We start from the raw sequence: 21,196 nt of genomic DNA, 5'->3' as shown, positions 1-21,196 counted from the left end.
TTAAGAGATTCCAATGATGAGTTCTAGCATCGGATAGATTAATGTAGGAACATATATTGTTCCAGAATTTTAGCAATATCTTAGTGTTTGACTTACCTAGAATTATTAGTAAAAGTTAATATTTTAATCATGGTATTATAATTTTTTCTGTGAAGCATCAAGTCTCTGAGGAAAGGCAGAGATCATATAAGATAGTCTTAGTTGATATAATACATTTATGACTATACTGCCAGTGTATGTATTGCCAGAGAGGGAAGGCTCTAGTAGCATTCCTTTGTATCTATAGGTATATATTTAGGAGAAGAGGCTGTCATTTGGGTTGGGTACTAGAAAATTTGAGCATTACTCAGGCTTCAGAGGTTACGGAGGGCATTTTTTTGATTTTAGAGTTGTTTGTTCTTTTTGGCTAAGAACTTAGTTGTATCCCATTAAATGCAAGTTTTATGAAACTGAGAGTTGCGTGTTTTGTTAGGAGGCATGTAGATCTAAAGCTAGCGGTCCAATTAATTAGCATGGTGAATGTAGTTTAAGGTAGCATGCACACATTCTGCATCTGAAGACTTAATATTTTTCTTTTTTTCGTTTTTGTGTAGAGCCAAAAGCTCCGTGAGGTTTTCAACTTGGACTTTCCTGAAAACAACTTCTTGGCCAAGACTCTTACCCTTGTCTCCGGCCCTGATATGGTCAATCTGACATTTCACAACTTTGTGTCATACAAAGAAAATGTCAATAAGGTAAGAGCACAGAAACAAAAAAAATACGTGAACTGCAAACCACTCTGTTTTCAGTCTGAACATAAATATGTCATCTGAGTGTCTACATGAAATAAGTTCTACTTAGACAAAAAAGTGATCTGGCCTCAGTAAGGTTTTATTTTCCTTAGTAAGATCCTTATATCCTGATGTTTCTTCATTTGGTACTGATAATTAAAACTTAAATTTTTTGACCCCTGTGTCATCATAGTCCAGGAATTATTCACAATGGATGGCATTTCTCAGTACAAAATGGGTGTCATTGTTCCTGTTTCGCATCTTTTAATTTAGCATAGCAAATCTATACCTTAGCTTTTGACAGTAAACACAAATAGTGTGTAAACTATATTGTTCCACAGTTACATGCTAAATTTTTACCCCCAAATAAAACAAGGTACAACATGCACACGTGCTGTTTTCTCTGTCAGTGCATCTAATAAAGTACATTGTATCTGTCTTCATTAGAGTCTTTATTAACTGAATCTCATGGCATCACAACTTTGAAACTCAAAGTATAGTTTTATGTTGCTTCATCCTTAAATGTTCTTCCCTAGAAACTCTGGTGATAATACAGAAGAGAGGACTGAATATGTGACAGTAATGTGACCAAATATTTTTTTTACATTCTTCCTCTCAACCATACCTCTTCACTACTATAAAGCATTACATTTTGCTTGTCTTGAAAAAATGTGGAGTCAGCATGTACAGAATGTCCCTGTTTTCCCGTTAAAAACGTATTCTCTACCAGTCCCTATTTTATTAGACACACTATTTTTATTGATGTTTCGATAACTTAATACTGTATATGTACATGAACAGCGCTGATACTGATACTACTAACACTAGCACCACATTTGTATTAAGGAAAGATGGCTAGATGAGGAATCGTAGCGTCATGCCAGAATTGTACCTGAGAAGTCTGCACTACATTCAGGACTAGAATGTCATTAGATGGGGGTGTAACTGACAATAAGAAATCAACAAGTAAAACGATTGAGAAATCTACACCAGCAATCATGTGCTACACATATTTCAGCTTAGGATCCTTGGCATTTTTATATTTGGTGGATTCATTAGTGGTATGAAAATACTGGGAAATAGATGATGAATTAAATTGACTGATAACTGCAAAAGAAGTCATGTAGCACCATATCTGGATGCAGTAATGCTCCAGGAACAACTTTTACACAAATAGCATCCCAGAAACAAGCTAAATTATGATGCTACCAAACTTGTTATGGAACCGTTTTGCAGAAAGGCACTGGCATATGCATGCTCTATTAGTAATTAAACAGGGAATAAAACAGAATAAAAATTAACAAGTCAACCAAGTTGGAGGTATATATTAACAAATGTATACAACTTGATTTCAGTCCCTTATGTGGAAAGGAAATTGACTGGAGTGATTTATGCAATTTTAGAAGAATTTCAACTAGGTTAGCATACATTTTAATGTCAGTTTGTAAATGCTTTGCAAAACCAGTTTTAGAAGACAATGCCACTTTTTTTCCTGTTTAACAGACTATTCAATTCAAGAAGGTAGCAAGTGTATTTAATGAGAGGCATTGTTGAGATTAAAGAGGGCTATGACATGAGATTAAAACTGTCAGTGTTTTTTTCCTTTTCTGCAGAATACGTAAGAGGTATTCGCATCGTATGTTTAGTCATTGCGGAGTTATTTCTATAAATTCTTTATTCTTAAACCGCAACTCAGATTGAGTTAACACTTCATTACTATAATAAGATTAATCAATTATGCAAAGAGAAGGACAGGTTTGAAACACAGTATATCTTTTGATTATAGAAGACATTGTCTTTATACATTTAACATACAGGAACTAAAATGCTTAAAATTATCTACATACCTGCATGATAATTAACAGCTAGAAATGGCCATCAAATATCTTGTTGATGCAAATCCTGAGATAGACCTTATCTATGTTCTTGAACAGGTGAGTGGACTCTTTCACAAGCGCCCTTTTTGGGCATATCCCAGTTTTTATTTGTTTGTTAAATGTATAATGGGCAAAGCAAAAACAGTGCAAAAAGACATTCCAGTGTTAAGTCAGAGGACATGTACTGACACAGAAACACAGACATAACTCCACGTATCAAAAAACAACTAATGATGGAAAAGAATTGTTGAAAGGCTATAGTGTTTTAGGAACCAGAGGAGAGGTCAGACGGAAGTAGTTATTGTAAAAAATGATGCCACAAAATTAATAAATAGTTCCAAAAACTGAATCTCACTATGATCTAGGGTGCAGTAACCCAAAATGTCAGGGTTATCTATTCACAAAAAAATGAAGGTCACTATCCATAGTGGAGATATTAATGATGGACTTTATAATATGAGATAGTGAAGTAAAGAAACGATGAGGTAAAGAACCTCTCTTGAAATATGGCTTATCTGAATGTGAAAAGAGCAGACAGTGAATTACACTATGTCTGTTTAGTTGTATGCTAGGATGGAGGAATCAGAATAAACTGTAATTCAAAATATTTTCACTTTCTTATTTCCAGCAATAGGACATGGAAAATATAATTGACCAAAAGGGGGGGGGGTTAATAAACTTTGTCAAGGTCAGTTTAATTCAAAACCAATTTGGAGGTATTCAGAAAAAAAACAAAAACAAAATCACAACCACACAACAGTAAATAGCTGTGCAGCATGGAAGATGTCCCAATGGGGATTCAGCATGTATGAAAGTCGGCACAACAAGATCATGCTGCTGATAGTGATGTATAATAAATCTTCACAGCCATGATACCAGCAGTAACACTGCAACTAACACCTTCATGATGCATGATCACATGACCCAGGAAACAGATATGTAGGTGCCATGGCTGACATTATGCATGTTTAAACATATCTCAAAGCTCTGCAATGCAGGGTGAGCAGCTGATGAAAGGGCACCCCTGCGAAGAGCCAAATGATTTTATCATTTAAATAGGAATGAAATAGGAAGAGAGGACAGTTACAAATCTGGAAGAGCAAGTAGAGGAACATGCATAAGATAACAGGAAGGGAATTTTTTATATGCATTTTATTGTATTTTTATTGTAACACCATTGTTTCACTGTTAGAACACCATTGTTGTTTTTAATGACTCTTTTGCTTTAAATTCTAATTAATTTTGTTAATTAGTTAATTAGTTGTTTGTATACTTAAGTGCTGGGTAGGTTGTATGAATTTGTTCTGAAAAAGTCCCTACAGGAGGGATGAAAGCGCTTAACTGTGGTTTTCAACACTGTGGTTTGAATAGAGTATTTTATGTTTAAGTGTGAACTGTGGCTGATGTCCTCACTTCTGGAGTCATATAGGAAGGGAAGGGGAAGAAGGGTATACAGTTTTGGTGGGTCAGGTGCTCATTTATTTTCAAAGAAAGACTGAGGGAGATAATAGGGAAAGCTGTGGTTAGGAAGGACAGCATAGGGAAGGCAACAAGAGCAGATAAACATAGAAAGCAGACAAAATCTAAGATGGGAGGTAGTGACACATGGGAAGGGGCAACACCGGAGAACTGCACACTGACAAAGAGTGGACATCTGCTCATAGAGGACTAAATTCCAAAGACAGGATCTGTAGTGAAATAAAAGGCTAGGAGAGAGGGAGTGGTGAAAAAAGATTGTCAAACCAAACCAGAGGGGAACCCATTCAGGAGTCAGTGCATCTCTCATCTCTGGCTGCACCATGATTGATCCTGAGATCGGCTATCTGTTGCACATTTTCTTAAAATGTTGTTGCATTATAACCAGCGATGCACCACATTTACTACACTGTCTAGAGAGCCTGACCTGTGTACTCTTGTAGGCAGTTTAATTCACTTTAGTCTCCTGTGATGCTGAAATATAAAAAAAAAAAAAAAAAAAAAAAAAAACAATAATAAGCACACCATATCCCTGAATGGCAATTAACAGTAACAGGTGCTGGGTCTACTGCACATTACCAATCAAAGTACAGACTGCTTACAATAAAACGTGTAGGTCTCTCCCAGTCTGGGTGGTGCCTCCTCAAGTCACTGCATTTGTACCTGCACTGCCCACCAGCACAACCAGAGTAGGTGATCCCAGTAGTATCACCTACTTTATAGGCATCTACTTTATAAAGGGGGTCCTCATAGTTTCCAAGTGTTCTGGATTCCTGTGCAGCAGGGAAAAGTTTTTGCAGTTCCTGCTCAACATGCAGGAGACCTACTAGAGTGTCTGTCTGCTGAAGCCACATCCACTCATTAAGTCATATCCAAGAAAAATACTGGTAGCTATGGCATGGCTACAAAAAGAGGACACCATGCAATGTGCATAGATTGGCAATAAGATAATGAGATGCACATGGTCAGTAGCATGATTCAAAATGGCATTAGCATGACAAGGTTTCACATACATGCACACCCTACATTACACCCCCCCAATCCATGAAGAGCAGGAATGGCCCTATAGATTGGACTAAAGGTGATAACAAATCATGTTGTTGGCAAGATTCACATAGGGCCTGTCTGAATTACCTGAATAACATAAATATCATGCTCTGAACCCCATTTTGGCACAATAAAGAACAAGAGATTGCATTATGACAAGCAACTCAAATAATCAGAATATAGTGCGTTATCAGAGCATACTGATTTACAGGCAAACTGACAGCAGACAAGAAAACTGATACTGCATGTCAAGACTGCAGTGATCATGCAAGAGTACATGGAAATAGCAGATACTGTCAAAGGCAAATGGAGGGCATGATGTAATAGAGCACAGGGCATAACAGGGGGCTGACAGAAGACTGGAAGGGCTCATCATAACAGGGCACAATAATAGGTAGGGAAGATTACAGTCTTATGGGGTGGTGCACTCAGCTTGGCAGGGCACAGGTTACAGTCCTGGTGGCTGGGCTCAGTGTGACAGGGCACAGGGAACACAGTCAGGCTCAGTCACTGTCCTGTGCAGATGATGCAACACTATGCCATGTGACTTTCCAGAGGGTCTCCAGTACACCAGGCATAGACTGTGCTATCTGTACATGTCTGATGGACAGCAAGTATGGCTAACAGGCCCACAGCTGACAGAATAAGGCACAATGTCAGAACAGTCACACCATAACCGTGCACACGGCTGTTGCCACCATAGGGGTGCTGCACACGGCATGAGTATTCTTGTGAAGAATGAATCTGACAAGGCAGTCCAGGATCAGGTGTGGCAGGAACTGTTACACAGCATCCATGTAATGGACAGCCATAGAACAATAGAACAAGGGCATTGCTGGATTACTGATCTGGTATTACATGCCAAGACCAAGGCACTGGAAACCAAGACAGAAAGGCTGACCACAGGGATTCAACCACCAAAACAGATGCATCTGACAGAGATGGAGAAATCCCTAAGATCCTTCACTGGGGAAAGTCAGACAACCCTCTTATGTGGCAGTGGCTTTGATGTGGGAGATGGGCTGGTGAGATGATAGCCTGAGATTCTGTAATGGATGGCAAAGGGGAAGTAATAGTATGTGTCATTCCTATAGGATGGTGATTTGCACCTATGAATGGTTTACTCATACCAGCACATATGCATTTATGTTACCCAGGGGCACTAAGGCTGTAGTAGTGACAAGCTGCATCACAAGATACATATGTGCTCATAGGCTGTGTGTACCATTGTCCTGTATCTGTCTGTGTGCCACATGGTGATGAAAGTTTCAAATGTGAAACAACAATATCACAAGTATATTATCATTCAGCATTCATATATTCCACTGGTAGGGGATCCAGCACAACAAGTAGAACGTGCCTGATTCCAGTGAGTCACCCATAGCTGATGACTGAATCATGCTCATGGCATAGTATCATGACACAGAGGTACTGTCAGCTGCTCTAACAGTGGAGGGCGTGCTCATCACCCACAGCTGAGATGATTGTGCAGGGGCAGGTTGAACTTTTGTCATCACTTCTGTTTAGTGAAGGTCATCTTTTTTATGTCAGTCCCACCGCTGATGCACAGTTGCTACCTCAGCGGATGGCATTAGAGGACCACACTGCCTCCAAGGTGCATTCTTCCAGAATAGGGGAAAAGGTGTTTAGGTGGTTGTTGTGACATGATTCCAGGACAGATGATCACTGTTCATACTCTATCAGAGATATTAAGTGTGTTGTGTAGCATGACTGAGGATGTGCAACCACTGCAGGTACTACAGGACATTTTGCAGTGATTGCAGAGCTGAATGACATATAGGGGCAAGCAACAGACACACCTGCTAAAAGCACCAGTGACCCAGCTGACAGCCATTGGTGCAGCAATGTGATGTGGACAACTGTCTTATGCTGATGAAAACATCATTTTGGAGACAGTTTCACTGCCCACATTGCCTCCTCTGGGTGTGAGTACTCCCATGGATGTGGTTGATGCTATTTTTGTTCCACTGTGTGTACACTGCAGGGGGGAAGCCAATTAGGGTACCTCAGTTCAGAACCAGTATACTCTGCTGTACCAACTACAAGAGTCACCTATCCATGCCCACTGATCATGTGGTAATGCCAACATTTTACTGGAACACTGAGTGATGGCCACACAGGGTTCCCATGCATATTACTACTAGGATATACCATCCCTTGGACAGGAGGCCAACAGTCTTAATATTGCAGTGCCACATGTACTCCCATCCACCCTTCTGCCCATGAAAGCTCTGCCTCATTGCTGGAAGATGTGATCTCTGCCTCTCTCCAACTTCCTAGCTATATCTGTGACTATCACATCCACTACATACAACCCCTCTACCTATGATAGTGTTGTTGTCCCTTGCAGTCACTGTGGCATTCCAGTGCAAATCATGATGATTGTGCCCTGCTCATCCCTCTGGCTTTTGTGGGTATGGTAATGTGTAATGCACAACATGTCCAGTCAATGCACCATAATGAATAGCCTGGGTGTGTGATTGTATGCATCAGTGTTATTTTTTTGTTTTTCATGTCACAACCATAGATGTAAACCAGATACACCTCCTTGTCAGTTCAATGATGGATTGCAGCCACCTCTGCCCTGCATGAGATCCTGCCACATCCAGTTCCTTCAACAGCTTCTTACATAACTCCTCCTCCTCCTCCTCCACTGTTCCACCAGTATATCTAATAGTGGTATGGTGTCCCGATATTGTAACTGTAGAATCTGCCTCATGAGCACCAGCTGTGGGAACCATGGAAACTGCCTTGCACATGCCAGCTGTAGGAATCATGGAACCTGCCTTACATGTGCCAGCTGTAGAAATTGTGAAACCTGCTTCATGTGTGCCAGCCATGGGAATTTTGTGGAACCTACCTGGATGGAGCATAAGCACTTTGTATATAATGCCTTGTGCAGCACACAACACCTGGCAGCTGATGGTGTGGAAGCCTTCTAGTTGATACCTTATACTACGTAGATAAGATGGGTGTTTAATAGCAATTTGCATATGGCTCCCATAAACTCAAGGAAATGGGTGATGTTGTAGAATGCATGCAGAGTACTGGCTTTATTCTTTACCATCCATGAAAACCAAACAGCTCCACATGCTGCAGTGTCATGCCAAGGAGCTGATGTAGGCTATTGAGCCTGACACCAGTGAAACTCCTATTGTGTCTCCTGTCAGAAAGTGAAAGGTCTCTGTACAAGGATGGTTAATGCTACACAAACCTTTGTGTCCTCTGGCATAGACACATACCCCCTTGATTCGCTTTGAGGAAGGCACATGTTTAATAACTCCTCTATGAGCTCTCTGTCTACACAGTAGCAGTCAAAAATGTTGTAGTTGTGGAGGTAATGGTGTATCAGCTACTGGTGGACTCTGCTGTGATGTAGAGGGTGCTGATATTTATCATCACAAACACTGGCTCCTAAGGTACCCACAAACATATACTTAGCAGCAGTAGATGGTAAGAAGGCATCTTAATATGTGAGACACACCAGTACACTGTAAAACAATTGCATTCAAAACAGCAGTTCATTACGGCTCATCCAACTAATGTTATACATTTTTGAATCACACCACCATGTCTGATTTCATCATTGTCATTTCTGATTTCTGTCATTGCCATGTTGACATTGATTTGTATGTCATCATGTGCTCAGTTCCATGTTGCCTTGCTAACTTGGTCATTTCCATGTGGACCTGTTAGCTTGGTTGTGCTTCTTGTGTCTCTGAATTACCCCATCCTTTGTGTCACTATTCACCATGCTATTTTGTTTATAACACAGTGTGCTACTTTTTTAATACCCTCCATGTCTCCTCAAGATTATGCAGGACATAGGCAGCTCTGTACCATAGATGAATAAAGCCGGACTATACTACAGAGGACCTGAGTTTGGATAGTGGTTCAAGTACTTGTAGGAGCTAGCCAGGGAGAGTGGGAGTAACTAGCCATTCTTGGCTCACATTTCACAGGAGGGAGGCACCTATGGCTTCCCACATGGGTGACACCTACTGGGAGCAATAGGTATTACTCAGTTGGAGTTTGAGCCTATCAGGTCCACACTGTTATGTTGATTAGCATCAGTAAAGTCAAGGTGGAATTCTGTGAGTAGAGGCATGCTTCCCATCAGGGAACAGTTAACAAATGTTCTCTGAGAAAAAAAAACAGATGTCTTAGCAGAAGGAAAAGGATGGCAGGCAGTGGGGAGATGGTTTAGAGAAGGAAAGGGAATAGTGCTGAATACTTTTTATAAACCAAATAATGAGAGGAATTAGGTTTTTGGAAAATTGTTACGACAATATGCAAGGATAATGGAGGAGGGAGATAGAGTGAGAGTAGGGCAGATTTTAATGATGTACTAAGCACTGAAAAGGATAGGCTGTTTGAGGAAACAGAATTTCACAAGGTCAGTCAGATGCCATTGGGGAGGGAATGAGAGTGAGGGCCTATTCAATATGTGTGACACATTCTGAGACTAGAAGATGAGAGGTACTTTTATAGTGTGAAAGGAAGCAGGCAAGTTGGATAGACAGATTGCTGACAGATAGAGCATCTATATAGGAGATTTTGAGTGTTAGCAGCAGTGCACTGTGTATTTCACCAACCTATTTTTAAAAATGCTGTATGCATGTTATATTTAAAATGGTATATACAGAAGTAAAAGGACCAACTAGGGATTTAGCCGGCTGTAGAAATCAATAATCCTTTATTTATACTACAACATCATTCTTGGTGTTGCTAGAATTTTGTTCAAGGCTAGAATCATACCAGCCACAGACATGCATTCCAAGAGATCTGTCATGTCTCCCTTCATGATGAATTCCATGAAATTTCACGATGAAATGTTCCAGGGAGGTACACGTCAAGTCATTTATACTTAGATGTGTACTATGATTATGTCATGAGTTCTTGCATGAAGTAGCAAATCCTGGTGTCCGATACCCAACTGCCGTGGATCTTTCTTTGCACAGGCTGGTGAGAAGAGCATCAACGTCTCTCACTGTGAAGTTCCCTATGACTAAGATTTTGGATTGTGTAAAGGTTTGCCATATGGGCTTTTGAACTGAGTCAATATGACACTTACATGTATGATTCATGGTGGGTACTGCCTGTAATGTCTGTTTGTGAGGTTGCTGAGGGTAGTTGTTTCTTAGGTTGCATGTAGAAGGCCCCTGTTGTTTAGGTAGGATACTTTTAAGAACCTCAGCATATGCAGGTCTATGTGTATTAGTCTGAGTTGAATGCATTTTGGTTAGTGTTGGGTTGCGTGATGTTGACAACCTACTTGTAACAATTGTGGGTTTTTGAGAGAGCTTTGCCTTTAATAACGTTATGTGTCTACAACTCACATACACTGTGTCTATTGGTTTTAGTAGTAAGTAGTTAGTAAACATGAGACAATTACTACATTGTCTCTGGATGCTCATTTCAACCAGACTGGCTATAGACTTGTTGGTAACTGCACATTCATTACAAGTGCTTACTAATGTGGGCTGAAGGGACTGTTGTACTTATGTTTATGGAGTTGACTTACTGGAGATGTTACTTGTATAACTAAAAAAAAATAAATCTATGTCTACACAGAAAAAGCAACTGAAACCCAGTGGGAACTTGGCCTGTGTCTGTAGGGGTTGTGCATGTTCACACACCTAGTGAATACTACAAATTGCAGAAGTAGGTTGTATAGAGAACTGTATGGCTCTGAATGCCCATGTCTATACAGTGTAGTCAGGTGTGCAGTTGGGCAATGGGCAGTTTAGCACTAAATCACCTTATTTATAACACAAAGAATAAGCAACAGAAAGGTCAGTAGAGCACATCATCAAATAGAAGGCACATGAATTTAGCCCCTGTAGCAAGTAATACCCGCACCTAGCCTGCAAAACTTCTTATGCTGCCAGAAGAAACCTGTAGCATAATTATAGTAAAAACTCATTAATTTAATTGAAAAACAGTGCAATCAGTATCAGTACACTCGATATTAGGGCAGAGACTTTGCAAAATGATACTTCCTGACAACAATCAATAAATGAACAGAGGGAGGAAATGATCAAATGATCATAAGGTATGAAGAACAGCAGATACACTGACGTTTAGAGCAAAGCTACAACCGTGTGCGTGGGAGGAAAACTCTTAGACCCTTAGCTCTATAGTAAACTGACCTGGAACTGCCTCAATGTAAACACAAGTCCTGAACAGCACTGCAAGCATTTCAGCAGAATCGCTAAAATAAATTAAAGGCCTTTGCTAAAGCAGATACAGACTGTTAACATTAATAGAAAAGCAGTCAAGAAATGAAAAATCTTCACTTATCTCTGTTGCTGAATGTAACAGAACTGTTATGGAAACAGGACAGCTTGACATGGAAGAATTTATGCAGCTCGTACGTGTAGCATTAAGAGAATTAAAGTTCTGGACTTGGTACTGAGGAAAAGTAAAGGCATTGCTAATCAGCAATGACCATACACCAGAATGGTTTGCTACTGGTGCTTATGGGAATTGGCAGCAAGCTACACCAATAGCAAATAATATATTTTTTAGAAATGTGTGGTTTTACTGTGCTTAGGCACTGAATGCTACTGTATGGAGATATGAAGCTGCCAGCAGAGGAATGTGTCAGCTTCTTTCATGGATTCTTAGTCAAGTCATATGTCACATGTTATCATCCTTCCTTCTGCTACCAATACGGAATCACTAGTAAACATATAAGTGGCTCACTTAGTGTCGACTAGAGTTTGCCAACAAGGTGTTCAAAAACCAAAGGGAGCCCAGTGAGTAATCACAATGCAAAAGCCAAAGTAAAAAAGTGTGTATTTATTGATAAATTCAAAACATGCCTATTGATAGAAAAACAATAACAATAAAAGCGATTAAGCACTTTCGGCCCTAGCAATATGGGACTAAAGAACTGCTGATAAAATACTTTCAAAGGATTAAATAGAACATCAAAAAAGTGCATGTACTATTAATTAAACAAATCATTAGGCAAGTAGCTTTTAAAGAAGCAGTGTGCATCAAATGCATTTGATGTAGTAAAAACATGGACTTGATTACCTGTTGTAAATCCCAGTCAAAAAATGTTAAATGTACATAAATAAGGTAGTTTAGTCTAAGATACCAATAAAAAACATGTTTGTAAATGAAACAGTTGAATGGAAAAAAATGAGAACAGAAATATGTGCGTTTTATAAATCGGCCACACTGAGCTTTAGTATAGGGATGATGGAAAGGTGGTCATTCAATCCTGGATGAAAGGAAACTGAATCCCAAACCCTTTGCTACTTTATTCTTCATACAACCCTCCACCCTGCACAGAGTTCCTTAGCCATTGTTGGTTCCTGTCACCTATCCAAATTATTTTTCCTTCACTTTCCTAACTGACTGAAGTTTATCATCCTGCAGTTTTAAATACTAGTACTTGTGGTTGTTTACAGCATTATTGTAAGCATGACAAACCTCTCTGTGACATAATCATTGCTGGCTAGTAGTACCTCTCTGTTTTCATATACATTCATTAGGACAAAGCTAATGATATTCTATTTCCCTACGGAGGATATCCCTCTTCTGATTAAGCTTCACTTTATTACAGATTCTACTAGATCCCTGTTCCTTATTTCTCTAATATACCACCTTACAGCTCACGGCACAGGACATTAGAACCTTGCACCAGGAATCTCACAGTTCCCCCATGAGCCTCAGTGTGTGTGTGTGTAATATATAATATATATATATATATATATATATATATATATATATATATATATATATATATATATATATATATAAAATATAGATGCCTTTTCTTTTCTTCATTGTAATCACTTTCCACAGTGTATTTTATTCTGCATATAATACATATAATATATAATGCTAGGTATCACCATGGTCCATTTTTCTTCATTGTTGTGCACAGTTTGTTTTTGTCTGCAAAGACCTTTTTCATTTTCTTGTAATACACATGTAGCTTTTCTTTGTGATATTTTAAGTTGTCTGAACAAAGAATTTACTCTTTTGCTCAACTTCTGGTGCATTCTATTGTAATCTGTACAAATATGATATAACTTCATATATTTCTACTTAACTTGCTTTAAATTTAAGATTAAGTCTTATTATGTCTCTCTTAAAGCTCAAATTTATACGGATCTAACTCAGAGCATATGCTGTTTGCTCAAGTGTATAAACCTTGTACTCACTCTTATATCTTGCTCTTTTGCCCAGGTTAAGACTGAAAGGGTCAACAGACCAGACCATTACCCTGTAAACAAATAGATTAATATTTGACATGCCCATATATTGCACACAGAAAGAAGTGTGTTCCTTTTGGGGTATTCTTCTGGTATAAACATGATTTAAACAATGACTGCAAACTTACCAAGTTTGGTCGGTTTGTGCTGTAGTAGTCTTATGTACATAAATGCAACCAATACTGGTGTAAAAAATCACTTTGCTACATTGGTGGGGCTACTGTAATATAAATGTGGTGCATTTTGAAAGGTTATGATGGTTTATATTAAATATATCAATATATTATTGTGTTACTATTACTAATGATAGAACCCTCAGAATATGTGTCTGAGGCTGGTATGAGCCTAGCATTGAACACCACTCTACCATCACAAGACTGATGCCATAATACAAACAAAAGATTATAGATTTCAACAACTGGCTTAGCTTCAGGTGTCATTAAAAGAGGATGGAATACATATCAGTCTGGGAAGTCCCAATTGCTTTACCATGGATTTCCAGCATCCCCACATGCTTTCATATATTAGGTAAATCCTTGGCCACGCATTAGTGCCTTTTTTAGTTAATGTCAGTCTTCTAAAGCTCCCAGCATTATGTAACAGAATCTGGATAGCAAAAAAAAAATCAATGACATTAAGAACCCTAACAAAATACTTCACTTCCTACAAGCACTGCTCACCCAGGGAAACATTGATATATGCATCTTCACAGAGGTCTGTTTCAAGACCATTGAAAGCACCCCATCAGTGCAGGGTTTCAATGTCTGTCACACACATTCAGATCCACAATATTAAATGAAGGCACTAAAGGTGGTGATGCCAACATATTCTTAAAACACGTCATTTCCACACTAGTTAGACAAGATTATGTCCTGTTACATCTCCACATCCAGCTTATTATTAACAAAATTCAGTCCATACCCCCTACCTAACTAGTATGGAGTCCCTATGTATGAAGCCAATCACCATTCTCCTAGGTGACTTTAATTATCCCTGCATACATTGTGAGACTTATGCATCATCAAGCATGTATTCCTAGAGAATTCTGGACTTCATCAGTGCAAATTCTCTGTATTACTAAGTCCATATCCCAACCAGGGGTGAAAAAATCCTTGACTTCATCCTTTCTAATATGGGGAAGCTTTGCTCCCCACCAATTCTTATTCTTCCCTGGTGAAATCAGACCATAGTCAATCACATTCACAATAAGAATGAAGCCTGAAAAATCTTTCAATACCTTGGTGTTTAGAGTTTATGCAAAGGTGTATCTGCTTAAACTGAGTGATGACCTGGCTAAATTCAAATGCACCTTCCATCTTGATGACTCCCATTGCTTATGCGGAATCCTTCACTGCTAACTGCATATTTGAATAGCTGCATCGATGCATCTGTCCCCCTTCAAAAACAAATATGATGCCAAATTCAAAATAATCCCCTATGGTGGAGCCCAAATATAAACAGACTCTATAATGAAAGAAAAAAAAAAACAACTTATTGCATACAAAAATAAATCTAACTCTCAAGATGCCAAAAAATTATTTTACTAAACTAAACAAGGAACTCCAGAGCCTGATCAAATCAACCAAAACCAGATATGAAGAAAAAGAGCCATCCACGTAAAGAATAATGACAAAGCGATCTTCAGTTATAATGACAAAGCGATCTTCAGTTATAATGACAAAGCGATCTTCAGTTATGTTGGAAATGTCAGGAACAAGGCCCAACACCGTGAAGAGCTAACAGTAACTTATATCATGTAGCCTGAACCAAAAGACATAGCCAATCTCCTCGCTGACAAATGTAGCTAAAACTTTACCCCCCTCCTCTCCAATACTCTCGCATCACATATCCACCTATACACCCCCTACTCCATTCAAATCTCCCAAAAAGAAGTTCTGAAGGCACAATGTAAGGCCAAAAGCACTACATTTATGCGGTTTGGTAACATAGTGATGCAGACTATCTCAAAACCTTGTCTTTCTTCTCACTATTATACACGTTACTGAAGGTTGACTTCTCCCTAGTGTAGAGAGCTTCAACAAACACTATCCTGCCTGACTTATTACACATTCCCAAGTCCAGTGGTATCATAAACACCCACTGAAGGCATCTCAGTCTCTTTTGCATAATAAATAGAACATGTTGGAAGGATAGGTTTTGTATCACAGAGAATACCTCTTATATGGAACTGACTTCCACTTCATGTAAATCAGAGTAGTTCTCTTATTCAGTTCAAATGTAATTCAGATGAATAGATGGATAACCACAAATTCACCACAATTTAGTACCCCTGTCCCTCATGGATAGGGGGAACATGTAAATGTCCAAACATAGCCTTCTTCAGCCTATTTCAGGGTAATTTGTCTACAACATCTACCGCTTGACAAAGCTGTCTCTTATTTTAACAATAAATTTCTACAAATCTTAGAAAACCATGCCACATCTCGGACTGTCAGAACTAAGAACAAACTGCACCTTGGCTTACTAAGGCGACAACGCAAAAAATGCTTCAAAGAAATAGAATCTGGTCTAAATGGAGAAATACTAAAACCCATCTGATAATGAAATCTTTAGACAGCTGAGAAATGTCACAAAAAATCAATACTCCAAGACAAAAAGAACTACTATCATAAACTCCAGCAAGCCCAACATAAAAGCCCACAAAACTTCTGGTCAGGTATAAACAGCCTACTCCACCCAGGGCACTCCAAAACTCCTACTCCAGCTAACTTGACTCAGAAATCTCCCAGCCAAATTGCTAACTCCTTTAATAGATTATTTGTGAACACAGTCCAATTACTAGCAAATCCCTTATCTCCAGCCAGCATCTCAAATACATTCGCTCAAACTAACATACCTCCTGTCCTACAACTACAACCTGTTCATACCTCTCTCATCCATTCCCATTTTCATAAACTAAAACCATATACCCCCTCTGCTGACCTCCTTCCAGCTGAATTTCTGCAAATTGCAGCCAGAGTACTTGCCTACCCTATCTCCATCTTAATTAACAAAACTATCACAGAAGGCTATATACCAATCCTTATACCAATCCTTTGGAAGGTTTCACATCTTATCCCTCTACATAAGGGAGGTAACTCAACCGAACTCACTAACTTCCATCCTATAGCTCTACTTTCTCCTTTGGCTAAAATCATGGAGAAATGAATTCACCAGCAACTTCTTGATCATCTCCTCCAAAATAATCTTTTAGCTGACTGCCAGCATGGCTTTAGGCCTTTTCATTGTACTACAACTGCACTCCTATCCTTTTCTGACTCTATTAATAAAAATCGAAACAACAACTTGCTCTCCTCTGCTCTCTTTCTAGACCTCTCCAAAGCTTTTGACATGGTAAATCATCATTTAATGTTAGATTCACTTACTTCACTTTCAGTTCACACTCAGACAGTCAAATGGTTTAAATCCTATCTACGAAATAGACAACAAGCAGTCCTCTGGGACAACAACCTATCTACTCTACTCCCTATCTCCCTTGGAGTCCCACAAGGCTCTATTCTGGGGCCCCTCCTCTTTTCTATTTTTATCAGTGAGCTGAAAACATCCCTACCTCAAACCACCTGTATTCAATTTGCCGATGACTCAACATTAATCTGCACCACAACATCTTCTGCTGAACTCCAGTCGAACACCCAAAAACTGTTTACCTTAGTTGAAAACTGGTTCTCCAAACGCTGTCTCCTCCTTAACCCAAAAACCCCCCAAACTTTTATTATTCACCCCTACCCAGAAGTCTCCCTCCATAGACTTCACAGTTATATCAAACAACTGCCAAAGCATTAGGTGTAAAAACTGACCATAATCTCAACTTTGACACTCACATTAACCTTACCATAAAATCAGTAAATAGAAAACTTGGTTTCCTCTATAGGCTAAAACCCTTCCTTACACCTACAGCCAGGACTACTATTGCCCAAACTCACCTACTTTCTACCCTTCTCTATGCCTCCCCAATTTATACTGATCTATCCAAATACAATCTAAATAAGCTGGCCACATCTTACAATAACATTGCTAGATTCGTCACCGGATCCCCTTTCCATACTCACCACTGTCAAAACCTAAAACAACTAGGATGGCTGGAACTCCAAAACCAGATGCTCATTCAACAATTAACTATCCCCCACAAAATCTTGTGTCATTCTACAAATATTCCCATTCTCTTTAACCCGATCAACCCATATAAAATCTGAGTACCCTACACTCAGCAAATAAGCTACTAGTTGCAACCCTTAAATCCAACAACAAATCTGGCAATTGTCTATTTACTAACTCTATTGGAAATTATTGGAATAAGCTTCCTAGTAAACTAACATCCCTCACATCTACTCTACTTTTCAAAAAGCAATTAAAAACCTTCCTTAACTCACAATGGCTATGCCTATGTACTAATCCCAGCTGAATCTCACTTGTCTCTATTAACTTTTTCTAATTTATTAAGTTTATGTGTTAAACTTCTGTGCTTAAACTGTTTGAATATAGTCCTGTATTTATATTTGTAAATAGTTAGCTCTTTGTTCTTTGCCTACTGTGTTTAATTTTTCTCATGTAATTGAAACATAGGCCTAACTATAAGGGTGTATTTTTTTTGCTTAATAACCATTTTGTATAACCACTTTGATGCTATCCTCTGATGTCTTATATTCTTATGAACATTATTTGCTATATAACTAATGTGGAGCTTTTCTCCCCGGGCCTCTACTGAAAATGGACATATATCCAGTTAGACTAGCCCAGTCAATAAATGTAAAATAAATAAATAAAACCTGTCTACAAGGAAAGAATGCCTATGTCTACAAATTAGAAGATATGGACACAAAATGTTAAGAGATGTTTTTGTTGAAGCAACATAACACACCTTTTCTCTGTTGATGCAATTTTGAGTTTTTCTCTACCTGATGAAGTTAAGAATTTTGCCCCCCATTACCTATTATTCTACTCATTTGTTCCCCATAAACCTTCATAGAGGAGGAGATGAGGCCCGAGGTAGTGAGAGTCCTGGATGTTGTCAGACTGCAGGTGGGTGTTTTTTAAATTATGATGATGGTGATCAATCATTTTTCCCACCACTTAATAGACACATGGATGTGCTTGTAGCTAATGAAATCTGCATCTATGGACAACAGCAGGCTTGAACCTTGCCCCTTATACTGACTATTTGCTTACAGTATGCTGTACAAGCAGTATTATGTCCCTCTTTTTCTCTCTTCATCAGATGAAAGTGAGCAGCCATCAGTTACTTCATCCTTTTTTCTGTATCCATTTCTCTTGAGTCTGAACTGTTAATCAATCCCAGGAGCCAGGTTGCTCAAGCCAGTGTGTTATTGCCATCTTTATTTCTGATTTAATGCTTATTTATTTTATTTATTTGTAGTTTGTTAACCGGGAAAGTCCATTGGGCCATAGTGAGCCCTTTTTCAATAGAGGGCCGGGGAGAAAAGCTCCAAGTATATACAAAAAATATATATTGTCAGTTAATACAATTATTAATACAGGGACCCAGGTTGACAGTAACCTCTCATTTGACACTCACATTGCCAAAGTGGTTAGGAAGACCTTCTATATTGCCCACCGTATCATGAAGGTTTTCACATCTAGATCAAGAGAGGTCATTGTGGCCCTGTACTCTTCTCTTATCAGGCCAATGATTGAGTACAATGCCCCATTTGGGATGTATCTCACCTGACACCTGCAGCAGTTGGAAAGACCCCAAAAGTTCCTCACCAAGAGGATAAAGGGTCTTAAACATATGTCATATGCCGCCCGACTGAAAAAACTCCAGCTCTATTCAGTCGCATACCGCCTACTCAGAGGTGATCTGTGCCTAACGTACAAGGCCATGTCCAATCCTGAATTAATGGACATGCTCCACCTCAGAAAATCCAAATCCATCAGAGCCACAAGAACAAGTGACTTAAACCTCAACACAGAAATAAATAGGATGTGCTGGAGGGACAGATTCATAACCCAGAGGCTCCCTACACTCTGGAACAGAATCCCAGTCCATGTTAGGCAGAGCCCCTCACTGACTCTATTCAAGAGAAATCTCGACGAGTGGATGGGAGATCGTAGGTTTACCCCGGGGGTCATCTCTGTGTCACTACTAGACAGAGGCATAGTAAACTAAACCCTAAAAGGGCGTAGTATTCTCATCCTAAGGGGTGGTGTAAGCCACATACACTCTGGCTAGGCTTATAAATGCCTTAGGGCAGATAGCCTAGTACGAACCTATGAAACAAGAAATTGTAGTGACAACAGTAACTGAGATTTTACACAATTTTTACACAGAATAACAGGTATTATACAATTTAAACAATATAAAAACATGACTGAAGGATTACCTGCTTATGTTTCCTCAAATTTAAATTGTTTTTGCCTCAGATGTATTATCTGCAGTTATAATAAAAATATTATTGCTTTCTTCTGTTATTTAGAATTTGTTTATTGATTTTATTGTATTGCCTCTCACAAGTTGGGTTATAAACTAGGTAGACTGAATGTAAGAACTGTATCCTGATTGCTTCAGTGTAACCATATGTGTAGCTAGGGTGGGCTGAAGGGGGCAGCTACACCTCTGAGGGCTACCAAACTGTATCTGGACTGCTTCAGGGTAACCATAGGTGTAGCTAGGGTAGGCTGAAGGGCAAAGCTACATATCTGAGGCTAACCACAACTGCTCAGTTACAAGAAAGGCTATCAGCTCAAACATAAACATAATTATGAACGTGTAAAGGAAGGAGCACAGCTGCACTGTACTTGACAGTTCAGATATTAGTTATGCTCTGAGAAAGGGCAGTTAATATGCAAAAATGCATCAGCTTTGACATGCTGTCAGAAAGCTTCCTTACCTCATATGCTTCTTATGATATAAACTGATAACACCTAAGTGCTAGGCTTTTGAGAGATTAATTGCTACATAGTTGTGCTTTGGCTATATTAATGTTTTATACTATCACTGCTGCCACTAATATTCTGTAAAACAAACTATTTAAAGTAAAAGTATAATCTTGCTCCTCTTATTTTTCATAACAGCCTTGGGCAGAGGACATTATGGCCATTGTTATCAACCCGCAGACAACCAATTTATCTCGCATGGGATTCTTTGAGAAGGTGTAAGTAACATCCCAGTCTTGGGACCATCTCACTCATGAACTAAAATGTACTTAGTTTTGTAATTAATATTTGATATATAGACTGCCTGTAACTCGCCAAAGCAGAAACGCCAAACATGGCAATAAATGTCATAGTCTACAAGAAATATTTTTTTAAATATGTAACTGATCTGTTTTTTTTTTTTTATGATTAGCATTTTATTTTTCATCTTTTTTGTTTATTTGATAGGGCAGTGTGTCTGATAATATGCCATATTGTTGTCTTGCATATGACATTAGTATTAAACTTTCATTTATGAAGTCATAAATGTTGACCAGTATATGGAATTAGAATGGCACTTTTTCACATTCAAAATGACATTGACTGTGTGGTTGTAATAGTAATCACTTCTGTGATTAAAGTTTTACTAACACTGATCAAATATGAATGATATGGTTGGAAAAATACAGTTCTGTGATAAAGCACCATAACAGCAGGTGTATAAATAGTTTTGTCATTGCTGCAAGATTTATTATATTCATGGATATTTTCCTGAGTTGGACGTTAGTCCTCAGACAGAATGTTCATCAGTCTCATACCTCCTGCGGAATCACACTGCAGCCATGCCCTGACCGTTTTGTGGAGATCCATTTAGAGG

General features: G+C 38.8%; 1 protein-coding gene across 1 annotated transcript in view; it reads left to right on the top strand.

The window, feature by feature from the left end:
• The window catches only part of LOC122792700 (1-phosphatidylinositol 4,5-bisphosphate phosphodiesterase beta-2-like), a gene marked incomplete at its 5' end in the record, with an annotated part of 275,305 nt that extends 254,743 nt beyond the window's left edge, over positions 1-20,562 (top strand). Inside the window, 2 exons of the mRNA XM_044060285.1 lie at positions 594-734; positions 20,479-20,562. Of these exons, the coding sequence (XP_043916220.1) occupies positions 594-734; positions 20,479-20,562 (225 nt within the window). The remainder of the gene's footprint in view (positions 1-593; positions 735-20,478) is intronic.
• Positions 20,563-21,196: the final 634 nt, after the last annotated feature.

Source organism: Protopterus annectens, chromosome 2.part0 (assembly GCF_019279795.1).
Source record: "Protopterus annectens isolate FY-2018-M chromosome 2.part0, PAN1.0, whole genome shotgun sequence".
NCBI lineage: Eukaryota > Metazoa > Chordata > Ceratodontiformes > Protopteridae > Protopterus > Protopterus annectens.
Note: the sequence above shows the minus strand (reverse complement) of the source record. Positions and strands in the feature narration are given on the sequence as shown.